The sequence below is a fragment of the Tiliqua scincoides genome, chromosome 9 (genome assembly GCF_035046505.1).
Source record: "Tiliqua scincoides isolate rTilSci1 chromosome 9, rTilSci1.hap2, whole genome shotgun sequence".
Lineage (NCBI taxonomy): Eukaryota > Metazoa > Chordata > Lepidosauria > Squamata > Scincidae > Tiliqua > Tiliqua scincoides.
The window spans coordinates 16,011,976-16,034,286 of record NC_089829.1 but is presented as its reverse complement, the minus strand read 5'-3'; the positions used below and the strand labels follow the sequence as shown (position 1 = coordinate 16,034,286).

At 51.1% G+C, this 22,311-nt stretch overlaps 1 protein-coding gene across 1 annotated transcript in view; it reads right to left on the bottom strand.

The window, feature by feature from the left end:
* Positions 1 to 22,311, bottom strand: part of LOC136660346 (calmodulin-binding transcription activator 1-like) — a 627,764-nt gene that overhangs the window by 31,048 nt on the left and 574,405 nt on the right. The window contains exons 8-10 of the mRNA XM_066637476.1: positions 20,273 to 20,399; positions 17,223 to 17,357; positions 907 to 1,049 (exon numbers count right to left, since the gene is read on the bottom strand). Of these exons, the coding sequence (XP_066493573.1) occupies positions 907 to 1,049; positions 17,223 to 17,357; positions 20,273 to 20,399 (405 nt within the window). The remainder of the gene's footprint in view (positions 1 to 906; positions 1,050 to 17,222; positions 17,358 to 20,272; positions 20,400 to 22,311) is intronic.

The window sequence follows — 22,311 nt, the reverse complement described above, 5'->3', positions numbered from 1 at the left end:
CTTTTTGTTTAAGGTTAGATAGGCAGATAAAACAAACACCAGCAGCTGTGAGCCAACAACATGGAGAGGACTGCTGCCACCTGTAGGCCCTGGCTAAGGGCTCCTTAGGGGTTCCAGGCTGGCCACTGTGGAAAATGGGACGATGGACCAGATGGGACCCTTTCGGCCTGACCCAGCAGAGTTCCATGTGCACCACTGGTGACAGGAGAGGGTGCAAGCCAGAAGGAGTCACATGCTCCCTCTCACCCCAACCTCACTGTCTGCTATGGTCTTTTTGAAGGGGAACAAGCTGCACCAGCCACTCCCAGGCAGCAAGTGACTATCCCTACTGGGACTCCCTCCACAGACAGAGGAGCAGCTGCTGATGAATGCTCCCTTTAAGACTACTTGACAGGTCTGAGTCACTCACTAGAATTCAAGGAGACCCTCTCTGTTTTCCCTTCCACCCATGCCTTTACAGCTTTTCTACATCTCTTCCAGAGCTGCTCACCCCACCCTGACAGGTAACTGTTTTCCTCATATTCCTGAAATGAAGGAGACTCAGAAACTGCAGAACATCAGGCAAGGGGGCTTTTCAGGTAACTGAACAGGGGCAACCTCCACTGACTAGCATCCCACTGAATTGCAACGTCAGCAGATGGTGCTGTTCCTGTCTCATCTCTGCCTTTGCAAGGAGTCATATAAAAGGGGATATGAAGACACCTCCTTATGGTTTTTTTGAAAGGGGCTTAATGTTCAGTAGCAAAGTACAGTTCAGCTCTCCAGCTGAATACCCCCCTTTGATGAAGCACCTGAAGTCCCCTCCCCATGCCAAAGAGAGGGGGGGTGCTGTAGTGGGCTGAGGGAACCAGAGAAGACACATGAGGGTGCCCAAATGTCCTTCAGGCAGGGGGTTGCAACACATACCTGTGCTTGGCTACCTCCATTGCTGGTGCTGGTGCCCCCACCACCTCCTACTCCTTGCTTGTGCTGCTGGGAACCGGTCATCTCGGCCATCCTCCTCTCCATCTGCTCAAGTCGCTCCAAGATGGACATCCTGAACTGGTTATCTACATTGACACAGAAGAGAGAGCGGAAGAATGAGGGGCTCATACACCTGCCTTTTCCTTAGCTGCTCCTCGAGCAACCACCTGCCTGGTAAGCCTCTGGCCTCAAATGCAACCAAAGGACAGCCCAAACTGGCTTGCTCACAAATTAATGCAACTGCCTTCCCAGCTGATTCTGGAAAGAAATATGAATGTGTGGTGGGGAGCAAAGGAATGACGAATGGTGGGAGGGGGGCATGTCACCCTTTCCCCACCAGTCATTTTTCTGCTCAGAACCTCTCCCCCCCCCCAAGTTACTTCCCAGCTGCAGGGAGAAATGGAGGGGGAATAAGTTGGGAAGGGTGGGGGGGAGAAGAGTTCAGTGTACAGCCAGCGTTCATCCCTTGGGGTTATAGGTCAATAGCCAGGAGAGAGTCCCAGGCATTTGTTGCGCCATATCTTTCTTGGCCCCCATGACAGCAGTTACTGGGAGGACAGAGTTGATGCCTATGCTGGGACCAGGAATGTGTTTGTTATCTTGCGTTGCCAGTAACATACCTGGTGGATAACAGGGAAGAATAAGCAAAAAAAGTGGTTCCCTGCCCCAAGGAACATGCCCTCTAAATTCTGATAGGGGGGGTAGGAGACAGCAGAGGGTGGGCGGGAGGGCGGGTGAGGCATGTGTAACAAGGGAACTGTTTCATGGACTGAGAGCAGTAGGGCACAGACAATGGCTTCATGGATTCGGTAACAGTAACACACGTGTTGGGCTGGATAGCAAGAAATGTCCCTGATGACACAAGTTGGCCGGAGGGGTTGCCAAGTCCAGATCTGGACGCGCTGCCAGGGTCCAGGATTATGAGCCATGATGACTGAGCCATGATGATTGCATGCAACCTCTAAGTTTTAGAGATGGCCTATCTCTGAATCAGTGGTGTGCCCAAGAGGGGGAAAAAGCCCCAGGTGCCATGCTTGAGGGGGTGATGCCACCAACCTTGACCCCCCCCTACTGTGTGTATTTAATTTTTTTTTTTTAAAGAAGCTCTGCCGGCTTCTTTCCCTTTAAAAAAAATCCTTCTCCTGAAGGAGGGTGCAGCCCAGAATCAAGCTGAGAGTGCCTGCAGGTTGCAGCCACTCCAGGCATGATTCTGTGCCACTCTGGCCTGTCCCCCCTTTATAGGAGGAGAGGAAAGATGCTGCCCAAAGTGGAATCAGGCCAGGAGTTGCAGCCACTCCCAGTGTGATTCCATGCTGCTCTAGGCTGTATCTTTCCTCCACTCTGTATTTAAGTAGCCTCCATATACCTCTGGAGGGGAGGGAGGAAGGATGGGGTGGCCCAGAGCGGCATGGAATTGTGCCTGGCTGCAACTTGCAGCCACTCCCACTGTGATTCTGCACCACGTCTTTCCTCTGGAGGGGAGGAAGGGGGGTGGCCTAGAGTGGTGCGGAATCATGCCGGGAATGACTTCACCTCGCAGCGCGTTTCTGGAAGTGATTATGGTGATATGATGACATCACCACAATTGCTTCCGGGTCGGGAGTGGCAACATGGGAGGCAGCCCTGGGCAGCAAAAGCCCCAGGATGACCTCTGCTCTGAATGCCAGATGGAAGGGAGGTATCTTGTTGTCTGTGTGCTTCCAGAGGCACCTGGTAGGCCACTGTGAGATGCAGGAAGCTGGGCAGTGGCGTTCCCAGAGGGGGGCACAAGTTTTGCAGAGTGCCTCACTGCGCCATGTAAGCTGTCCCTCTCCCTTGCCATTGGAGACATTCAGGGTGGTGAGAGCAAGGCAGTGGCATCTCCTCTGCTTTGCTCTTGTCACCCAGAATGGCTCTGTTGGCAAGGGGGAGGGACAGCTTACACAGTGTGGTGAGTTGCCCTGCAAAACTTAGCACTGTGCCCCTCTCCGGGAACACCACTGAAGCTGGGTTGGATGGGCCCTTGGCCTGAACCAGCAGGGGTCTTCTTATGTTCTTATGACCCTCCTGAGTCAATGAAAGGGGGGCAACTTGGCAGACTGTGAGCAAGACTGCCAAAGGAGGGAATCTGTTGTGAGCCCACCCATCCTTTACCACATATGGGGATGATCTTAAAGCCTCTCTTATCACTCTAGCATCTCTGTGACTAGCTGCTGGTCACAGTCAACCCAAGAGCCAATGAACCTAGTACAAAAGGAGCTCTGCAGGCCACCAGTTAGCTCCATGGGCCAGTAAAACCATAACTGGTTCGGACTCTGAGTGTGCACTGCCTCCTCCTTGCCCCATACCTGCATGTATCCCACATCCATGTATCCCACAACTCCTGAGGCTAAGCCACTGGGAGGGGACAGTGTAAAAAATAAAGGATCCAATCCTAACCCCTTATGTTGGTGCTTTCCAGGGCTACACAGCTCCAAGGTAAGGGAACACACATTCCCTTACTTTGAGGAGGCTTCCGTGAGTGACACCCAACTGCAGGATGCAGCACATGTCTCATTGGCACTGCTATGCCAGTGCTGGAAAGCACTGACATAAGGGGTTAGGATTGCACCCTAAATCTGCTCAGGGGGTGTCCCAACAGTGGGATGAATTCATGTCTTTAAGAACAGTTAAGATCTAGGCATCTTTGGAAATCAGAGACATAGTCTCCTTAATGCTACTGTTCTTATTCTGCCACTATCATTGCTTTTTTAGTAATTTTAATGCAGTTTAATTTTTTACAATGTTTTATGAAGTTTTAAAAATGCATTGCATGGAGATTAGCTGCTTTAGGGGCCAGATTAGGACAAAAATATCACCATACTTAGATAGGAAGCAACATGCTGCAGGAATGCAGCTCACAGGCACAAATAGATACAAGTCTCCTGGGGACTGACCCAGGTGTGGAGGTCATACAGGACCTGCTTTCTGGGCACAACCTGCATTTACAGCATGTCTTGCACTAGTGAGAAAAACACATTCATACAGGTTGGCAGCTTCCTCCACTTCTTCAAGTGGTTGGCAACCTTCAGTCTCAAAAGACTATGGTATAAGCCTACAGCACCCGGTATTCCCAAGCAGTCTCCCATCCAAGTACTAACCAGGCCTGACCCTGCTTAGCTTCCAAGATCAGACGAGATCAGGCATGTGCAGGTAAAGTCAGCTTGTGGGCCAATTATGGCTGCTGGCTCCGGGGAGGACTGCAGTTCCCCTGCCCTGCCCCCATGGGAGGAGGGATGGGAGAAAGGTTCTCCAGGCCTCCTCCTCTCCACACCACCCAGCGGCACAGGTGGTGGAGCTGGTTCTACTTTTCCCAGCCACAAACCTCTGGGAGCACGAAGGCCCTGGCCCTGTGGCTAAGTTCAGCAGGACAGGGGAGAAAGAGAGCAAACTCAAGGAAGAGAACAGGACTACTGAGGATCAAGGCACACAAGATGGCCTGCCTTTTGGCTTCACTCTGTGTTGAGAAGAAGGTGGTGGAAAGGCAGGTATCCCTCGCCCTTATCAGTCCTCCCTGAGGTTGCAGAGTCCTTCTGGGATCTCCTCGCTTTCTTTTGCAGACCGTACCTGTAGGGGGCTCTGGTTCAGCAAAAGATTCCCCCTCCCAAGTCGTCACTACCCTACGCCTATGGAGTACCTAACCCTTTGCTTTAATGGGGGAAAAGTAGCTTTTCGAAGGAGGCGACTTTAATCAAGGAAGTGTTATGGAAGTATTACATCTCCCCAGCACTGATAAAACTCAGAGCCCCTGTGGCTGCATTAAACAAAACATGAAAATCCTGTGGCTGAAAACCCTTTACCATTACTGATGAGACAAATTCTCAACAAAGGGCCCCCTGCCATGTTTGCAAAGGTAGGCCAAGAGCAACCACTGCCCATCTTGTTAGCCCAATTAACAAGCAGGTGAACACCCATGGCGAACACACACACCCCCGCCTCCCAAGAGCCCACCACCTGGATCTTGAATTTGATGACTCTCTGAGGCAGCAGGTTCAAGGAAGGGGAACCGCAGAGGAAGTCTCCTGATGGTGGAATCCTTTGTACCATAAATTGGTTCAGTCCTGGAAGCAGATCAGGCCCAACACTCAAGAGGCTGCTCTTTGAATGAAGGATGCTTTGAATGAAGGATTCTGGGGCAGGAGAGGGAAGCTCTGCCCAGAGCTCCCTGCAGCTGCCCATGCTGTTCCTGCTCTTTCTGGTTGCCAACACAGCAGGCTTCAAATGGTCTGGACAGGTGCAGTGCAGCATCCCCCAAGAACGACCCCACAGGTGTAGGGTGCCACGTGCCACTGCCAGTGCGCAAAGGACATAGGGGAGGCTGGAACGGCAACTAGACAGACAGCACGCACAGGTCTGAAGGAGCACAATCCAAATGCCTCTTGACATGCCTCCTGGGACAGAGGAGAAGGTCCTTGCAGCCCCTCCAACAGGACAGTCCTCTAAAGAAGACCCTGACCAGAGCAGAACGCACCCCCAGGAATCAAGCAGAAGCATGGAAACTCTCTCATACACCCCAGAGGAGATATAGTGAGAACTCTCCAGTCTTTGCCCCAAACTCCCTCTAGTGAAGGAGTCCTTGACACCAGCCACAGGGTTCTTGGCTGACACCCTAGAGCCACAAAAGTTTTCAGCCCCCTTTGCCAAGCTGCCCTTCAGCCACTGAACCGCTCTCTGTTTTCTTCTTTGCCACCCCGTATGACCCGCTGTCTACCCACCACATCTCTATGCTATGCCTCCAGCCCTGATGGGTCCTCAACCAGTGTCTGGAGCACAAACTCACAGATTTGGGTTAGGCTCATTAGCCAATGAAAATCTGTGCTTGCCAAGCCTGTGCAGGTGAAGGGAAGTTGCCTCTCTCTTAGCCCACTGCTTCTGCTTGCACCAAAGTTCAACACAACTTGAGGAACACAGCTTCCTCTCCTCCTCGCTATTCAGTGAGATTCACAACTCCTTGCTGGAGCTGAGAGCAAAAATAGTTTCCCTCCATTCCTGCTCTGAGCCTCCAGCTCCAGGCAAACAGTTGTGAGAGGAAGGGGTTCTCCTCTTAGTGAGGCTCTGTCAGTGGCAGAATCAGCCCCACTGCTGCACTCCTCCAGACCTAGTCAAGCCTCCTCACCAATACATGGAAGGGGGCACCACGACTCCTTCAGAACAGCCCCAATTGACACCTGGGCAAAAGTCAAGCATCACTCATTCCCAGGTAGCCAGGGAAAAAGCCAGCCCTTCCTGCAAAACATGCAAACATTGAAAGGCTGTGCCACACCCCCTCCGAGTGACTGCACTCCTGTTTCTCCTCTGTGTGGTTCCTCTCTTCCCCCATTTGAGACCTCCACCTCAAGTGCTTTGCCTCAGGAGAGGGCCTAAGTATGGGAGTGTAGGGTGTGCATCTCTTGTTAGAGTGCATTTGCAGGTGACTAGCCCAAAAGGAAAGGGTTAGCAGCTAGGGAAGCCAAGAGACAAGCAGAGGTCCCAGAATGAGAAGCCCCAAAGAAGTTTCTGGGCAGGGTATCAGCCCCCACAGAGGTCAGAAGACATCTCAAGGACTCAAAATCCTTAGAGTGGCATTCTTGGGAGGGGGCCTGAAGCAAGTGGGTAGAGTTGTCTGTACTTTGCATGGAGAAGTTCCTGAGAGCAGCATCTCCAGGCAGGGCTGGCAAAGCTCTCTTTGACAGAAACCCTTGCCACCCATAGAGCAAGGGGGGCATGGTCTGGCTCGGCCAAAGGCAGTTTCACATGCTTATGAGTCCCCACTATGCCTCCAAAAAGCTCCAGTTTGAGAGGAGTGAATGCAGCGCATTAAGAGACTGAGCTGTGACTCCAGGCTTCTTCAGCCTGGCCTCAGGCAAGCCCCGCTACCTCTCATCCACAGCTGCAATTTGGGCAGCAACGCTTCTTCTGAGTGTGCAAAGTGCTCTGTGTCTGTTATCTCAGCATAGGCTTTCCAATGATCCTGTAAGGTGAGGAAGAATTATGCCCATATTGCAGCTGGGAAAGACTGAGGCTGAGAGGCAGTGGATTGTCCAGGGTCCCCTGGTGAGGGCATGGTGAAGGGGAGAGCCAAATCCCCATTTGCAGCATGGCCTTGCAGTCACCCCACTGTGCCAGCTCTGACAGTAACACTTATTGGCTGATTAGGATGTGGGAAGGAGTCCCTCTGGCAATTCCTGAGCAGTGCTCAGATGGTGGGAAAGAGAATGACTCAGGAGAAGGCAGTTCTTTCTCGAAGTCTGTTCACTTGAGCCTTAGAGAAGGCCAGTTCGCATGTGCTGGCGGGTTGCTCTCTTTCTCCCCAAAGCCCCCAGGGACATGAAAACAGGTAGAGAAACATCGCTGGACCAGTTCCCAGGTGGCTCACGTCCACATGTGGATAAGGACCAAAGGCCCTTTTAGGGCCATGTTACAAAGAAGCCCACCCCCTTCTACAACCAAGTGCAGATTCAACAGGAGGCTGCATGCAGCCATGCCCATAGTTTCTAACCGAAGCTGACTTTGAAGTGCAGGCTTCAAAAGGAAAGTAACTGTGAAGAGCCCCCACCTCAGCTAATTGCATAAATCTATACAAAGGAGACCTGACTCTGTTCTTTCAAACCAAGAATAACAACCAGGACAGACAAAGGGGGAGCTTAACTCTGCCCACAGTCACTATCTCATCCCCAAACAATCCCCACCCCTCCCAGAAACACACGCTCTCAGGGAGGAGTGAAGAATTAAGAACCCATTCCTATGCACGTCTACTCAGAACTACATCCCGTTATAGTCAATGGAGCTTACTCCCAGGAAAGTGCAGATAGGATTGCAGCCTTACAGCCCAATCCTATGCATGCCTACTCAGAAGTACATCCCATCCTAGTCAATCAATGGGGCTTAGTCTCAGGAAAGCGGGGCTAGGACTGTAGCTTAAATCTTCGTCCCGCTTGCGGAAGCCTCCGGAAACATACGTGTCCGCATTCACACGTTACAGTCAAGCGCCAAGAACTTTCCCCTTCTTGCACCGAGGCCAAGCCGCACATTTCGCTGCCCGCGCAAGCCAGCGATTGGCGCAGGCGCGCGCGCACGTGTGAAGCGGGCCCGCGTGTCGGCTCCGGGAGGCGCGCCCCCAGCCTTCCACCTCCACCCCCCCGGACTCACCTGGGCGCCTGTCCCATCGGAGGCTGCGGCTCTGGAGCGGAGCGCATCGCACCTGCCAGCAGCCACCACCCCGGAGCGCCGCCGCGTCCACGCTCACCCCCGAGCCCCTGCCCGCCCGCCTGGGCGCGGGCGGCCAATCCGCGGCGCGGAAAGTGACATCAGCCCGCTCCGGCATGGGGGGAGCGGCCGCTGTTTACACGCGCGCCGGAGCCAATGGAGGGCCTGCGGGAGTGCAGACAACAGGTGCCGGCCCGGGGCCGGAGGCAGCCCCGTCGGAGGAGACCCTCCCGCGCCAGCGCCCGGCTGCGGCCGCCCAGCCATGGCCAGAGCGGGGCAGCCCCTCCGCCGTCGCCACCCCGGGGAAGCGCCGCGCTCCGCGCCCGCAATGCAGCCGTCGCGGGGAGGAGGCAGCCCCAGCCGGGCGTGCGCTCCGCAGTATGACGAAGCGCGCGCGGCTGGAGCGCAGGGACCGGCTCTTGGATGCGCGCGCCCTCCTGCCTGTCTCTGCCCCGAGGTCACACCAGACCCAGCGCGCCTCCAGCCCAGGACCGTCAGCCTCGCCGGACCGCTCTGTGCGCCGAGGAGAAGCCGGCGAACGGAGCGGGTCCCCATTCCAGCAACACTAGACAAAGGCTACAAGCCTATCCGCACTTTCCTGGGAGCAAGCCCCACTGAACAGAATGGGACTTACTTTTGAGTAGATCTGCTTAGGGTTGGGCTGAAAAGACCTCTCAGCAGAGGGGCTGGGTGGAAACAGTTGACTTTAATCGGTAAACTACAGCTCCCCCCCCCTCAGCCCTGGGGAGATCCCCAACCCGCAGAGAAGGGCTATGGCTTGCACCCCAAGGGTGGTGGTGGGGAGTCCCTACTGGGAGGGGACGGGGCAGCCCCTCGCTCTGCTCCTCCCAGTGAGGTGGCGGGGCTGATCTTTACCTCCTAACTGCACCTCTGCCACTGCACCCCCCAGCCAGGCTTCCTGGTTGCAGCAAAGTGGCACTACCAGGGCCCAGGTGCCAGCCCTTGCCTTGGTGCTTCCAAGGGCAGATGGAGACTCTTCTCCCCAAGAGCCCCGGCACTGTTTCTCATCAGCCTTTCAGGCTTGGGTCCCAAAACCTGGCCTGGCTATTGTCTCCTCTGCTCCGGTTGCCTGAGTCCAAGGGGGGAGGGCGGTTTCTGAACTACTGCGCTTTGGGACCCACACACTGTGCCTGGCACTCACCAGGAATGTTCCGTGCCAAGCCCCTCCATTCCTTGCACTGCCAAGGAAACTCTGCCAGAAAAGATTTCCCCATTCTCTTCCATTGTGGGGAGAGGAGATCTGCCTCTCTTCCCCTTCTGCCCCTCCATCTCCTGACTTCCTGTCCAGCAGACAATGAAGCAATCCCCTTCCCCTTCTGGAGGAGTCAGCAGGGGTTCTTCACAAAGCACACTGGCATTTCCCACTGTCCTCTGAATCCACAGCGGTCAGGCAGCAGAACAACCATGTGTGTGCTATGTGGCTTTTGCTCCAGTAGCAATGTTCACACATGCCTGTGGGAATGCAGAGCTGCCCCAAGACCTCCTGCTGCCTGAAGAGGCCTGCCAAATGCTGCTCCCCATCGCCAGTGATGTGCTAGCCTCTGCTCCTCCAACTCCAGTGTTCTGGCTCAGTCCTCTCCTCCCTTCCACATGTCATCTTCCTTTCCCAGTCCAGGGGACGGAAGGGGAAGGAGCGCAGAGGCACCGAGGCAGGCAGAGGTGGGAGCCCCCAGCAATCTGCTGCCCAAGGTGATTGCTTCAGGTGGCTTCATGGATTGGCTGGTTTCAAGTGAATGACAGGTGAACACTAAGGGCTATTGACAGTGATTCTAGCCCCTGGGGAGACCCCTGCTGCAGTGTCCTCTTTTGTTCACCCTAGGGGTCCTCCCTGGCCTGCCTGACCACTGGTCATGAGGAGATCTCATCCTCCAGGGGCCATAGAGCCTCATGGAGTAGGTTCCACTGTCCCGTGGGGGAGGCAACCTTCTGCTTAAGAGACACCTGGTGGGCCACTGTGAGATAAGCCAGCTGGACTGGACAGGCCCTTTGCTGCTCAAGTGCCCTTCCTGTGTCTGCCATGGGTTTTGGCAACCAGTGTCTGCACTATATTGGTTAACCAGGCTGATCCAGGCTGATATACATGATCCGGGCTGTTGTGGAGTCAGTGGAACTCTTTGAAGAGTCCTTCAGAACAACCTGGGTCATGTCCCCATGGAATTCAGGAGGCTGTTGTGCCAGCAGAGCTCAACATCGCAAATCTCACACATGCACACTCCATGTGCATCAGGCCAGAGCCAGGTTGCCATGGCTTCCCTAGAAAGCCTGAAGTGTCTTTAGCTTTTCCATGGACCAGCCTTTCCATCGACCAGCACAGTCTCAAGTCTCAATCTCTGCCTTTGGCACAGAGATTCCCAAATTCATTCAGGAAATTTCTTTTCCAGAAATATTTTTCTTGGGCTGTAAGAGTTGCCAACTTTATCATTGGTCCCTGCAGGTGTGCCTTTAACAGCAGCATGACTGGCATAAGGAGCAGACAATGAACTTATCAGCCTTCTGTAAAGACATTTGCCAGTTGATTTCTGCAAAGAGAAATCTGTTGCTGTTACAAGAGAAGCTCTATGCAAATTTTTTTCCAAGGTCAGTTGGCAATCCCAAAAGTTGTAGCTAAACCAGAGTTGAAGAGAAGCCTCCTTGGGTCACAGCTCAAGTCTCTCTCCAAAGCATTACGCAGTGGGTGAAATCCTCTCCCTACAATGCCTTTTGTGGCAGCTGACTGGTCTGGGTAGAAAGGAGAATCTCAAGAGTACTGCTGGAGAGAGGCACAAGCCCACTCCCCACACCATGCTACAAATCGGCCTATATAACACATTCCTATGCATTTCTATTCAGAAGCTCCACTGATTTCAATGGGATTTACTTCCAGATAAGAGGGTATAGGACTGCAGCCTAACAGGCCTGCCAGGGAACTGAAGGACCATTAATCTAAGAGGTTATTTGGGGGGAGGCTCACCAGTTACACAGAAAGAAAGCAAGTTTTTGTGGTTATGCTGATGGAGCCGTGCCACAAGCCTTCCCCCTCTGACAGTCTCCCAGCTGACCTGGAGTCCTCCCCAGCTGCACTATGCTCTGACCCTGGGAAGAGGAAGACCAGAGCCATTTATAAGCTGCCCCCCTTCCTAAGCTGTGGGTTTCTTTCTAGTGCTTGCCCAGGAAGAGCAAATGGGACTCTTGGAGCAGGCTAGGCAGAAACCCCCAAGCAAAGGCCAGGAGGGCAGAAGAAGCCTGTCCTGTTTCCTCACAAGGCCTCTGCATTGCAGCTGAGCGAGAGACAGAGAGAGCAATGCCCTAGTTTGCTCTCCGCTGCAATCCCCCTCCCTCACCACATCACACGCATTCACGCCTACTCCCCAGTGGCCTGTGTGTTTGCCTCCGCTCCGCAATGGAGTGGGAACTGACACCACAAAGAGCACAAGGTGGAGAGAGGGGGGACATGCAGCCCCAGGGGCCAGTTTGGGCATGGTGCCACTCTCATTTGCTCCCAGGCCTCCTGCAAGCCCTCCTTTCCTTTCTAGTGCCTTGCACCTGCCTGTGTTTCCTGGCTGTTTGCCTGCCAACAGCAGAGGGGAGTGGGGGGGGGGGAAGACACTGACACAACCAGCTATCTTGCTGGAAGAGGGAGATATGACAGAGGAGAGCCAGGTGCTGCCACCTGCACTCTGCTTGTGGAAACTCAGCAGGTGAAGCTCTCCCCATCATTAGGGATGCCATACCAGGAAAAGTATTGCCACCCCAGCTTCCTGGGGCAGGCCATGCAACACAGGTGGCAGCTTCCTCTTTGAAGAAGCCCAGGATCTTTGGGAAAGGGGCAGTGGAAACCCTGACATGTCTCATGCTGCAGTATGGAGGGACGTTCCACAGGCACTGCTCTTCCCCCTCAGCACAGTTCCAAAAAGGACTAGCTGCAGGAATGGGGCTGAGGAAAGAAAGTGTGTGTGTGTGGGGGGGGGCACAACTGGCATCCTGTCTGCTTATAATAGCAGGGACCAGGCCTCAACCACCTGGGTGCAAAAAGCCATTTTATGGAGCAAAATTTCTCTCCTTGTGCCTCTCCTGGATGCATATACACACACAGAGAGCAGCAGAACAGAAGCTGCTTTTAGCTGTTGGGGAGCTGTGAGATGTTAGGCAAGGCCTCCATGAGTGGAGATGGAAAGACTCCAGCCAGTCCCTAAACCGTGACATGCAGAAGTGACACCATATTATCATCAGCGCACATGCACAAGCAGTATGTAGAACTCGCTGCTACTTGATGTGATGGCCACTAGCTGGCTTTGCAAGGTGATTATGGGACAAATTCATGGAGGCCAGCTGTCTAGCCGTGGCTGCTAGTTGTGATGGCTCTGCACTGCCTCCAGGTTTAGTGAGGGAAATGCCTCTCCTGCTTGTGAGCCACAGCAGGGTGCAGTATCAGATAGTCCCCCTTGGGCCTGATCCAGCAGCAGGATCAGGCTATTCTTATCTTCAGTCTGATCCATAATGTCCTATTGCAAATATGATGCCTGCCCTTTGCACACAATTGGTTAGTTGCTGCCCCGGGGCACGGTCCAGGAAGAGAAGACCCCCTATCTAGCTTGGTCATATGCTAGCAAGCTGGTATGCTCACTTGCAGGGTGGTTGTCCTCTGCCAGCTCTCCTGGGGCAGCAGCAAGTCTCCCCCAGCTCTAGGTGTGCTTGTCTTTGCACCCTTTTCTCAGTAAATCATTGCCGTTCACTTAGCAAAACATTGCCATGTTACTTATATGTGGCTTTAGCAAGTCATTCTCCTTCAGCCCTGTTGCTGATACGTTTCTTGGCTGCATGTTCCCTCCTCTTGCCCATAATGAGGTGCATGGTGATCTACATGGGCCTGAGGAGAAGCAGGGGGGAAGAGGCTGCTTGGTGCTCCCATTCTCTGTGGAGGTTGCTGTTTCGCTCTTGGAGGCTTCACCTTTGTATCTGGGACATGGTCAGGCCAAGACTCTTTGCATCTTTACATTTTGCCAGGGCCAACTAGATGAGACCTGGATGCTTTTTCCTTGCCTTGTGAGAGAACAAATGTGCTTCATTCCCTCACAGTGGAAACATTCCTGCCATTCAAAGACACTTTACACAGTGACAACATCCACACATGGCACAAACAGTGGGACAGGTGGACTGGCATACCTGGGGGAGGTCAGGGGGGCAAATACCCTTGGTGGCACCCCAAGGGGGGCACCGCCGCAACCCTTCCCCCACCACCATTTTTTTTTCTTTTGGGGGACTCATTTTTGGGCCCATTTTTGAAGGCCATTTTACAGCTGGGTACATTGCCTGTGATCTCCCCAGCCCCCAGAAGGGGGCTTAAAAATGCCAAAAGTAGCACATCTGGTTTTTGGGCAAGGGGACCAGGTCTGCAATTGGACAGGTGCACAGATGCACCTAAGTCTCTGAGGTCCTTCACAAGTACAGGGCCACCACTTGCGAACTAGCTGCTGAACTGACTCCAGGGAACGCTGTTCTGCCTCTGCAGTGATGCTCCAATCTGCAATACTTCATTTATACACACGCAGGTCAACATTTGAGACTGCAGCAATCCAAGAAACAAAAATCTGCTCAGGGGCCATCCCTGAGTGACATTATGCATGTTTCCAAGTGGAGCAATTAGCAATATAAAAAAGTGGGGGCTAGGAACACCAAAGCTGCCACAATGCAGCTCTTACCAAAATGTTATTTCTCTTTCAGACTATACCAGTTTTACTCTTAGGCAAACCATTTAAAGAATGGCAGAAAGATGTGGTGGGATTTAAATGGCAAGGGAAAAAACCAAGAGTTTAAGATTTTGCAGGATGCTAAAGAAAGAGGAGGATTAGGGCTCCGGATTGGAAAATTTATTATGCATCATGTTGTTTTCTATGTCTGAAAGAATAGTTGTTGCTGTGAAATAGAAATCTGTTGAATTTAGGATATAATTTAAGATTTGGTTGGCATGGATATCTAAGGTACGATAAATTAAAAGTAAATGTTGAATTTAAAAATCACTGTTAGGCATGTGTTGTGGAGGATATGGAATTGTTATAAAAAACAGGTTCTACAGCAAAATTCCACTCTCAACTTCACCACAGGAAGCACACTTTGGTCTGGGAACAGTTCAGAGAGATAAATGGTTATTATATAAAAATATATTAAATTTCACACAAGGACAATGTAAGTTGAAGTCTAGAGAAGAACTGATAGAAGAGGGTTTTAACTGTCAGTGGTTCCTATATGTACAATTATAAGAAAGATTTAAAATTGATACAGAATTACATGGATTTGAAAAGGGAGAATCAATATCGGAACAACAATTAAAAGCAGAAGAGCAGGTAATCTCTAAAATATATAAATTATAACTGAAATTTGAAATGGAAGATAAACAGGTTAAAGAATGTATGATTCAATGGGCAAAGAACGTGAATGAACTTTCAGTGGATAAATGGAAGAAATAATGGACAAAACAAATAAAATTTACTCTGAATGTCAATAGTAAGGAAAATGTATACAAAATGATTTATAGATGGTATATGACACCTAGCAAATTAGTTAAAATGTATGAAAGTATGTCAAATAGGTGTTGGAAATGTAAAAAACAGGAGTGAACTTTTTGCCATATGTGGTGGATATGTTCTAAAGCAAAAAATATTGGTCACAGATATATGCATAGATAGAGTGGATTTTAAAAACAAATGTACAGTTGAAACCAGGAGTATTTTTGTTGGGCATGATCGATGAATATGTGAGAAAAAGAAATGAAATTTTGTTCTTATATGTGATAAGTGCGGCTAGAATACTTTATACGCAATTCTGGAAAACCACACCGTTGATTGAAGAATGGTGGATGAAAGTTATGAACTTCGCAGAAATGGATCAACTTACAACTTTACTTAAAGAGAAAACAAAAACCTTTATGAATAACTGGAAACCAATCACTGACTTTTTGCAAGAGAGAATAATGATTATAATAAATATATCCACAAAAGGAAATATCACAGATGACCAAATAGCAGGCAGAACCATTGTAATCAATTTTTTCTTATAAAAGGTACAACAGCAAACCTATCAGTCATGCACATCATTATTCTGCAGGACCTCCAAACACATGAGGTGGTGTGCTAAGTCCAGTGCTCCCCTCACTGTCTGAACTGCAAAAGGAAGAAGGGCCAAAGCAGAAGAGGAAGTGTAGAAGAAAGGATAGTGGTGGGCTAGAGCAGGGGTGCCCAAACCCCGGCCCGGGGGCCACTTGTGGCCCTCGGGGGCTCCCAATCAGGCCTGCGGGGAGCCCCCAGTCTCCAATGAGCCTCTGGCCCTCCAGAGACTTGCTGGAGCCCATGCTGACCCAACGCAACTGCTTTCAGCATGACGACGACTGTTCGACCTTCCACCTGAGCTGTGGGTGAGGGCTCCCTCTGCTACTTGCTGTTTCACGTCTGTGATGCAGCAGTGGCAGCAAAGAAAAGGTTGACCTTGCTTTGTGCAAGGCCTTTTATAGGCCTTGAACTATTGCAAGACCTTCATTCATTCATACAGGTTCCATCTCTAATATATTCATTTAGGTAAATTTATTCAAATTTGAAATAAATTAATTCTTTTTTTCCCAGCCCCCGACACAGTGTCAGAGAGATGATGTGGCCCTCCTGCCAAAATGTTTGGACACTCCTGGGCAAAGGTGTCAAACGAGTTTCATTTAGTGGGCCAAATAGCATTAATGATGCCTGCTGAGGACCAGAGGTGATGTCATAAAGCAGGAAGTGATATCATAAAGCAGGTCATGACCAGAAATAAGCACTTTTTTCTCATTTAGGAACTCAATTTAATTTCTCATTCAGGAACTCAATTTAGCTTCAAATGACAAAAGAGAAAATATTCAAATCTTGATCGTATTTTCAAGATATGGGACAACCTAATTATCATATGGATTGCCCTTTCAGCAGTGATACCTCAAGCACAGCAGCTGATACTGGGAGAGCCAGAGGGCTGGAAAAAGAGCTTCTGAGGGCCACATTTGGCCCCTGGGTCTTATGTTTGACACCCCTGGGCTAGAGATTCAGAGATCCCTCCCCTCCACGCTTCCCCTTCTGCTCCATCCCTCTCTTCCTTTTCTGATCCAGGGAATGGAGCAGGAACCATGGTAGTGAGTAGGAGGATGGAGGTGGGTGCCTCCCAACACTCGACTGCCTGAGGCAACTTCCTCAATAGGCCTCATGGATGGGCTGGCTCTGCCTTGAAATGTGAAGTACTGCCAGGCCAGCACAAGACATTCTATGACCGTACTGTAGGTGCCACACCAAAACAAACAGCTGCACCCCTCAGGTTGTGATGCTCTCCTTTGCCATGTCTCTCTAGCAGAGAGGTGGAGGTTTTTTTTTGCACAGTGGCAACCCTCATGTCTCCAACAACATTCAGCCAAGAGCCAGCATGTTACTGTAGTGAGAGTGCTAGACGAGGACAGAGGAGAGTTGGATTCAAATAACCAACTCAGCCACAGTTCTTATTGAATGACTTGTACTAGTTTCCCTCCCCCCAGCCTTGCCTATCTTATTGTGCTGTTAAGAGTATTTGGTGGTGGTGGTGGTGGTGGTGATGGTGGGGAACCACATACTGTACACTGCCTTGAGTTCTCTGGCGGAAAAAAGGTGTAATTGATAACCACGAGTTAATTATCAAGTCCAGCATTAAAATAAAAAATCTTTAAAAAAAATAACCATGAGTTAACAATTTCAAAGAAACGTGGCAGGCCCAGTGGTCACTGTAGGTTCCACCCTTTGCACCGAGGCCATCCAGACTCCCCCCCCCCCCCAAATTTGGAAGAAACTTTCTTAAGTGTGATCATCCTGACATCCCAAATGTTGACTCGCAGCTGATGGGTTGCCTGCTTATCTTTTGCAAGCCAAGACCCTTTGCTATCCCCTGAGAGTGATTTGGGGGACATGTAAACAACATCACTGAAGGGGAGGAAGCAGCACAGCAAAGGCCCTCTCAACCCTCCTCCCCTTTCAGGAAGTCTGACTTTGCATGGGAAGGGCAGGGTTTAGAGGTCTTACCATCAAGGGACAGCCAGTCGTGCTGGGAGGAAGGCAGGGTCGGCAAGGCCCGGGCTTTGTACTCAAAGACCACTGAATTGGAGATGATCTGGTTGCTTACGGCCACTTGCAGAGTGACGAGCCCTGTGTCGTGAGCTGAAAAACACAGAGAGGGAGATATCAACTGTGGCCCAGGAGTCTGTCACCAGAGAGGCATCTATCAGCAGCAGTGTTCAGAGGGGTAGCCGTGGCAGGCACATTTGCTTGTGCAATCTCCCCCACCTGCAATCTGAACCGGTCTTCCAGACATGCAGCCTGGTTCCAAGCCTGCAATGCTGGGAAGCGCTCTGGACACCGACACAGCCACTGTCAACAAGCAAGCCATACCTCTGGACGAGTGAGACACCCCTATCCTGTGGCTCTCTTTTTCCTATAGATACACTTCCACTAGGTGAAAGTGGAGCAACCCCTGACGCAACACAAGAAGCTGAAGCTAAACTACCTGATTGAACCACCGTCCACCCAGCCAGCTGCTCCTAGGGCTTCATAAGCAGGGCGTGGTGCTCACTGTCTGAGGCACTTGGTGCTTCTCATTGTCTGAGGCACTTGGGCAGCCCAATCCTCAGCTGCCCGGCATGCGGTGCTGCTGCAGCATCCTGAGTGTGCCGGGCAGCTGCCACCAGTTCCTCTTTTGTCCCCTTCCCTCGTGTAAGGAAAGTAGTCCTGCAATGGGGTTACTCAGGGCTTTTTTTCTAATGGAACGCGGGGGGACGGAGTTCCGGCACCTTTTTGCAGGGGCCCCTCCCCTTTGGAGGCATTCCAGGCGGGGGGAGCAAAACAGAGGCAGAGTAGACAGGCACAGGATTGGACTCTAAGGACTGCCATCCTATCCACAGTAAGCCCCATTCACTAAAGTGGACTTCTGAGTAGACATGCATAGGATTGGGCTCTTAGGCTGCAATCCTAGGCACTTTCCTGGGAGTAAGCTCCATTCACTAGAATGAGACTTACTTCAGAGTAGACATACCTAGGATTGGGCTCTTAATCCTGGCAGAGATATATATCTGCACCCGTTTTCACATGCTAAGGGCAGGTGAAAAGGGATTCTACGTGTATACAATGTGCTGTTCAGCCTTGCCAGAGATCTTCCTTGTCCTTCCCCCACAAGCATGCCCTCCGCCAGCCAGCGTTTGCAGCTCCTCTCCAGCAATGCAAAGCGGCTGTTCAGGGCAGCAGAGAACATACAATTGCATGCCAAGCGCCTTCCCAAAGACACAGAGTATTCTGATACCTGAATTAAACCATATTTAATCGCTTGTTTGCAAAAGTAGCTGTTTCTATGTGCACCTAAGGACCCCTCTTAGAATTCCTCTAAGAATTAGAGAATTCCTCTAAGAATTCCTCTAAGAATTCTTTTTTTTTTCTTTTTTGTTCCTTTTTTGTTCCTTTTTTGTTCCTTTTTTGTTCTTTTTTGTTCTTACTCCCACAGTTGCTTAGAGTAATTTTATTACATGGAACTCATGTAAGCCATTTTTTGGAATCCATTCACTGCTTCCTCTCCTCGAAGTAGTGCCACACTACATACTACACGCTACAAGTGCACCTGTACAGTGTTTTTCCCCATGTGTAGAAAAAATAGCTAGAGGGAAGGGGATGTGGAGATTGACAGCCCAATCCTATGCATGTCTACTCAGAAGTAAGTTCATCTTTAGGGGGAAGCACATAAAAATATTTTATTTCTCCAATAAAAAATGGTTTATAAATAAATAAATAAATAAATTAAATAAATAAATAAATAAAAGATTAACAAGTTGTGAGTTCCTGCACCTTTTTTTCCACAAAAAAAGCACTGGGGTTACTTAACTGCACCCACTATCAAGTGGAAGCAGAATAATGGAGTTCTGTGTTGAGCCAAGAGGCTGGATGTGGGGCTCCGGATCCAGCAGAGCTCAGCTCTGCCAGTCCTGTCCCCTCCCTCTCCACTCCCTCCCCCACCACATCTCCTCTCCGCCCACTCCCTGCCCTCCCCCATGTCCTCCCATCCTGGAATGCCTTGCCTCTCCCCACACCCCAATTCACAAGCTACTGCTGGGCAGCAAATTGCCAGCCTCTGACTGGTGCTGTCCCAACACAGGCTCGCACTGGGTCAGCTCCAGCGCTCGGCCAGTGCTAACCCTTGTAAATGAGCTTTCCTACAAGGATGGGGGCATCTCTTGCCTGGGGAGGAACCCTTTATGTGAAAACAGAATAGTGACAACTCATCTGCTGCAGCCAGGTCTCTGGAGGCCCCATGTGCAGGGATAGCCCAGACCTCTTGAGGCAGCATGCTGAATGCTGCCCTCTCTCACCTGGCAGTGTGCTAGCCTCTGTTCCTCAGAGGATTGGAAAAGGGAGAGGGGGCAGGATGAAAGAGCACGTGTGGAGGAGTCAGAGACACTTCAGCCCAACCCTTCCTCTCTTTCACACTCCCACTCCAGCCTCCCCTTCCTACCACCCAACAGGAGTAGTGGCTGCAGTGGCAGAGGTGAGCAGGTAGACGAGGTGGGTACTCTCTGTCTGCTGCCTGAGGTGACCACCTCAGCTGGCCTCATGGATGGGCTGGTGCTGACTGTGTGCACCACATTTTCAATTCCCTATGACAAAAGAAGTACATAGACCTACCCACAGCTCAGGGTCGACATGTTCAGAGACACCGAGCCCACTCCTATGTGTGTCTACTCAGAAGTAAGACCCATTATAGTTAACGGGCTTACTCCCAGGATTGTAGCCACCATCCCTTAGAACAGGAGGCTCTGGTGGCAATCAGCAAAAGGGACTCCATCTCCTATGAGACCCGCTTCTCGGCCTCCAGAGGTGTCTGGTTGGCTGCTGTTGGAAAAAGGGTGCTGGGCTATACAGACCCTGCCTCCCCCACTCCCTGAGTCTGATCCAGGAGTCCCAACTTTTCCTAAAAGAACACATACCCCCATCTCCACTTCTAACAGAGTACCTGAAATAGGCTCCTGGGGCTTCTTGAGGGATTCCCCAAATGCCCCATTTTCTTGCAAGGTGAAAAGTGCAAAATTCCTCACCTGGGCAGTAACAGCGCAGCACCCCTGGCTGTATTAACGACGCAGGCACAGAGATCTGATCGAAGAGACAGTTGTAGTTATTGCTGGCTTCTTGCCAGGGGCCAGTGATCAGCACCTTCACGCCCCCCTGCAAAGGAAGCAGAGCGGAGGGTGTGCTTGGAGTGTGGGGGGACTGACTGCAGACAAGCTCTGTAGCCAGGTTGAGTCTCACTCCCCCTCCCACCCCCCAAGGTTATCCATACTGACTGCAGAGATAGAAAAAACAAACAAAAGTTGTGCACATCTCCCTGGCCACAGAAGGCACACTGCCATGAGGGGGGTGACTGATGCTAGGCATAGGGCAGAGAACCATAGAGAGATGGGAACATAGTGGCTCCCCCATCTCAGAAATGGCTCCTGGTTCTCCAACAGCAACTTCCAACTGGGACCCAGAAGTCTGGGGCAGTGTAATATAATCCTGGACTCTTATATCCCTGTAATGGCCAGTGAATGACCACAGCGTGTCATCAGGGACCCACTGATGCTTTCCTGCAGTCGAAATCATTCAATGGGCAGCAGAGGCTGATCTTGTAGTTCTGGAATCAGATCCAGCCTCTGCCTTTGGCTCACTCTGTGGCCTGAGCTGCTGTTACGCTTCGAAAAATGGGACTAACAGCTGTCCACTGATTGATCCAATGATACCCTCCCCCCAAACAAGGCAAGTCACACAAAAACAAGTTTAACTGAACAAGATATTTTTAAAAGCCTCCCTTAAAACAGCCATTATAAACCCAATTAATACTGACTTATATTAATATTTATCATTATAAAATCCAAGATGACAAGTGGCTTCAAAACAGCGGTAGTAGCAGCAACAGCAGCCCCCCACTGAATTTAGCCAGCCTCCTTAAAGTTCTTCTGAAACAGAAGCAGTCTCTAAGGATCTGGAGGGGGCTGGCGGCAGAGCATTCCACAAGAAAGGTACCTCTGCCAAACAGGCCCCGATCTTCTGAATTGGCAACCATCAACCAAATGTCAGAAGGATGAGACTCTCAGGGTCACATTAGACATTTTGAGCAAGGAAGAGGAAATGACTTCCTGAAGTCAAAAAAGGGGGGGGGGGAATGCAAAAGCTGTGGGAAAAATGGCAGAGAAGGTTCTTCTCTTGCTGTCTGTTTTATCTGATCAAAATCACCTTCCCACAGCAGAGGTAGTAACATATATGCATGTAACATGTACGGACCTCTCTGAAGACTCTCCTGAAAGGAGGTGAGTAGAGGGCCAGATCCTGGTTTTGGACTTGCTGCCCCTCTGCATGCACTCGCTTGCGTCTTCTCAAGCAGCAAAAGAGAATTTTTGGCCTCCTTGCTGAACATTTGGACTGCGAACCAGAGCTGCTCCTTTACCGCCTTCCAGTGGCCAAAAGGCCAGAAGACAGAAAAAGGCTTTCCAAAGGAACTTGCAGGAAGTGGGTCTGGTGATGCACACCTCAGGGACACCCACAACCTGGCCCTCTTACAGAGGTACACTTAGAGGCTTTCAAGGTCTTCAGTGACAAATGTCAAGTGAGAAGGTGACAGCTGGGTGTTGTGTGTAGCTTGGCAGTGGCAAACCTGGGGCTTCCGCAGCTGTACCCCTCCCAGCCAAAAGCAAACCTGGTGTTAGTGGCACAGACACTGGATTAGCTATTGTAATGGACCCTCTATGGGGCTGCCCTGTAATGAAGCCTGGGAGCTGTGGCTCTTACAGAACCCTGCTGCCAGGCTGTTATGGTGTTTAGAGAGAGGAGGGTCTGAACGGCTCCCAACCGATCCCAATTCCAAGGTGCCGCCTTTGACTTTAAAAGCCTTGCATGGCTTGGGTCTGGGGTCCCCGAAAGACCATTTTCCTCTCCACAAATCTGCCAGCTCACAAAAGCCATGTGAGGAGCTCCTGCTACAGGTAAGGTTGGCAGGGAAAAGACTTTTCTGTAGTTGCACCCACACAATGGCTCTTCCTCTCCCAAGAGGCTCCTCTCATGGCCCCCACTGAACCTGCCTTCTGTAGGCTGGTAAAAACAG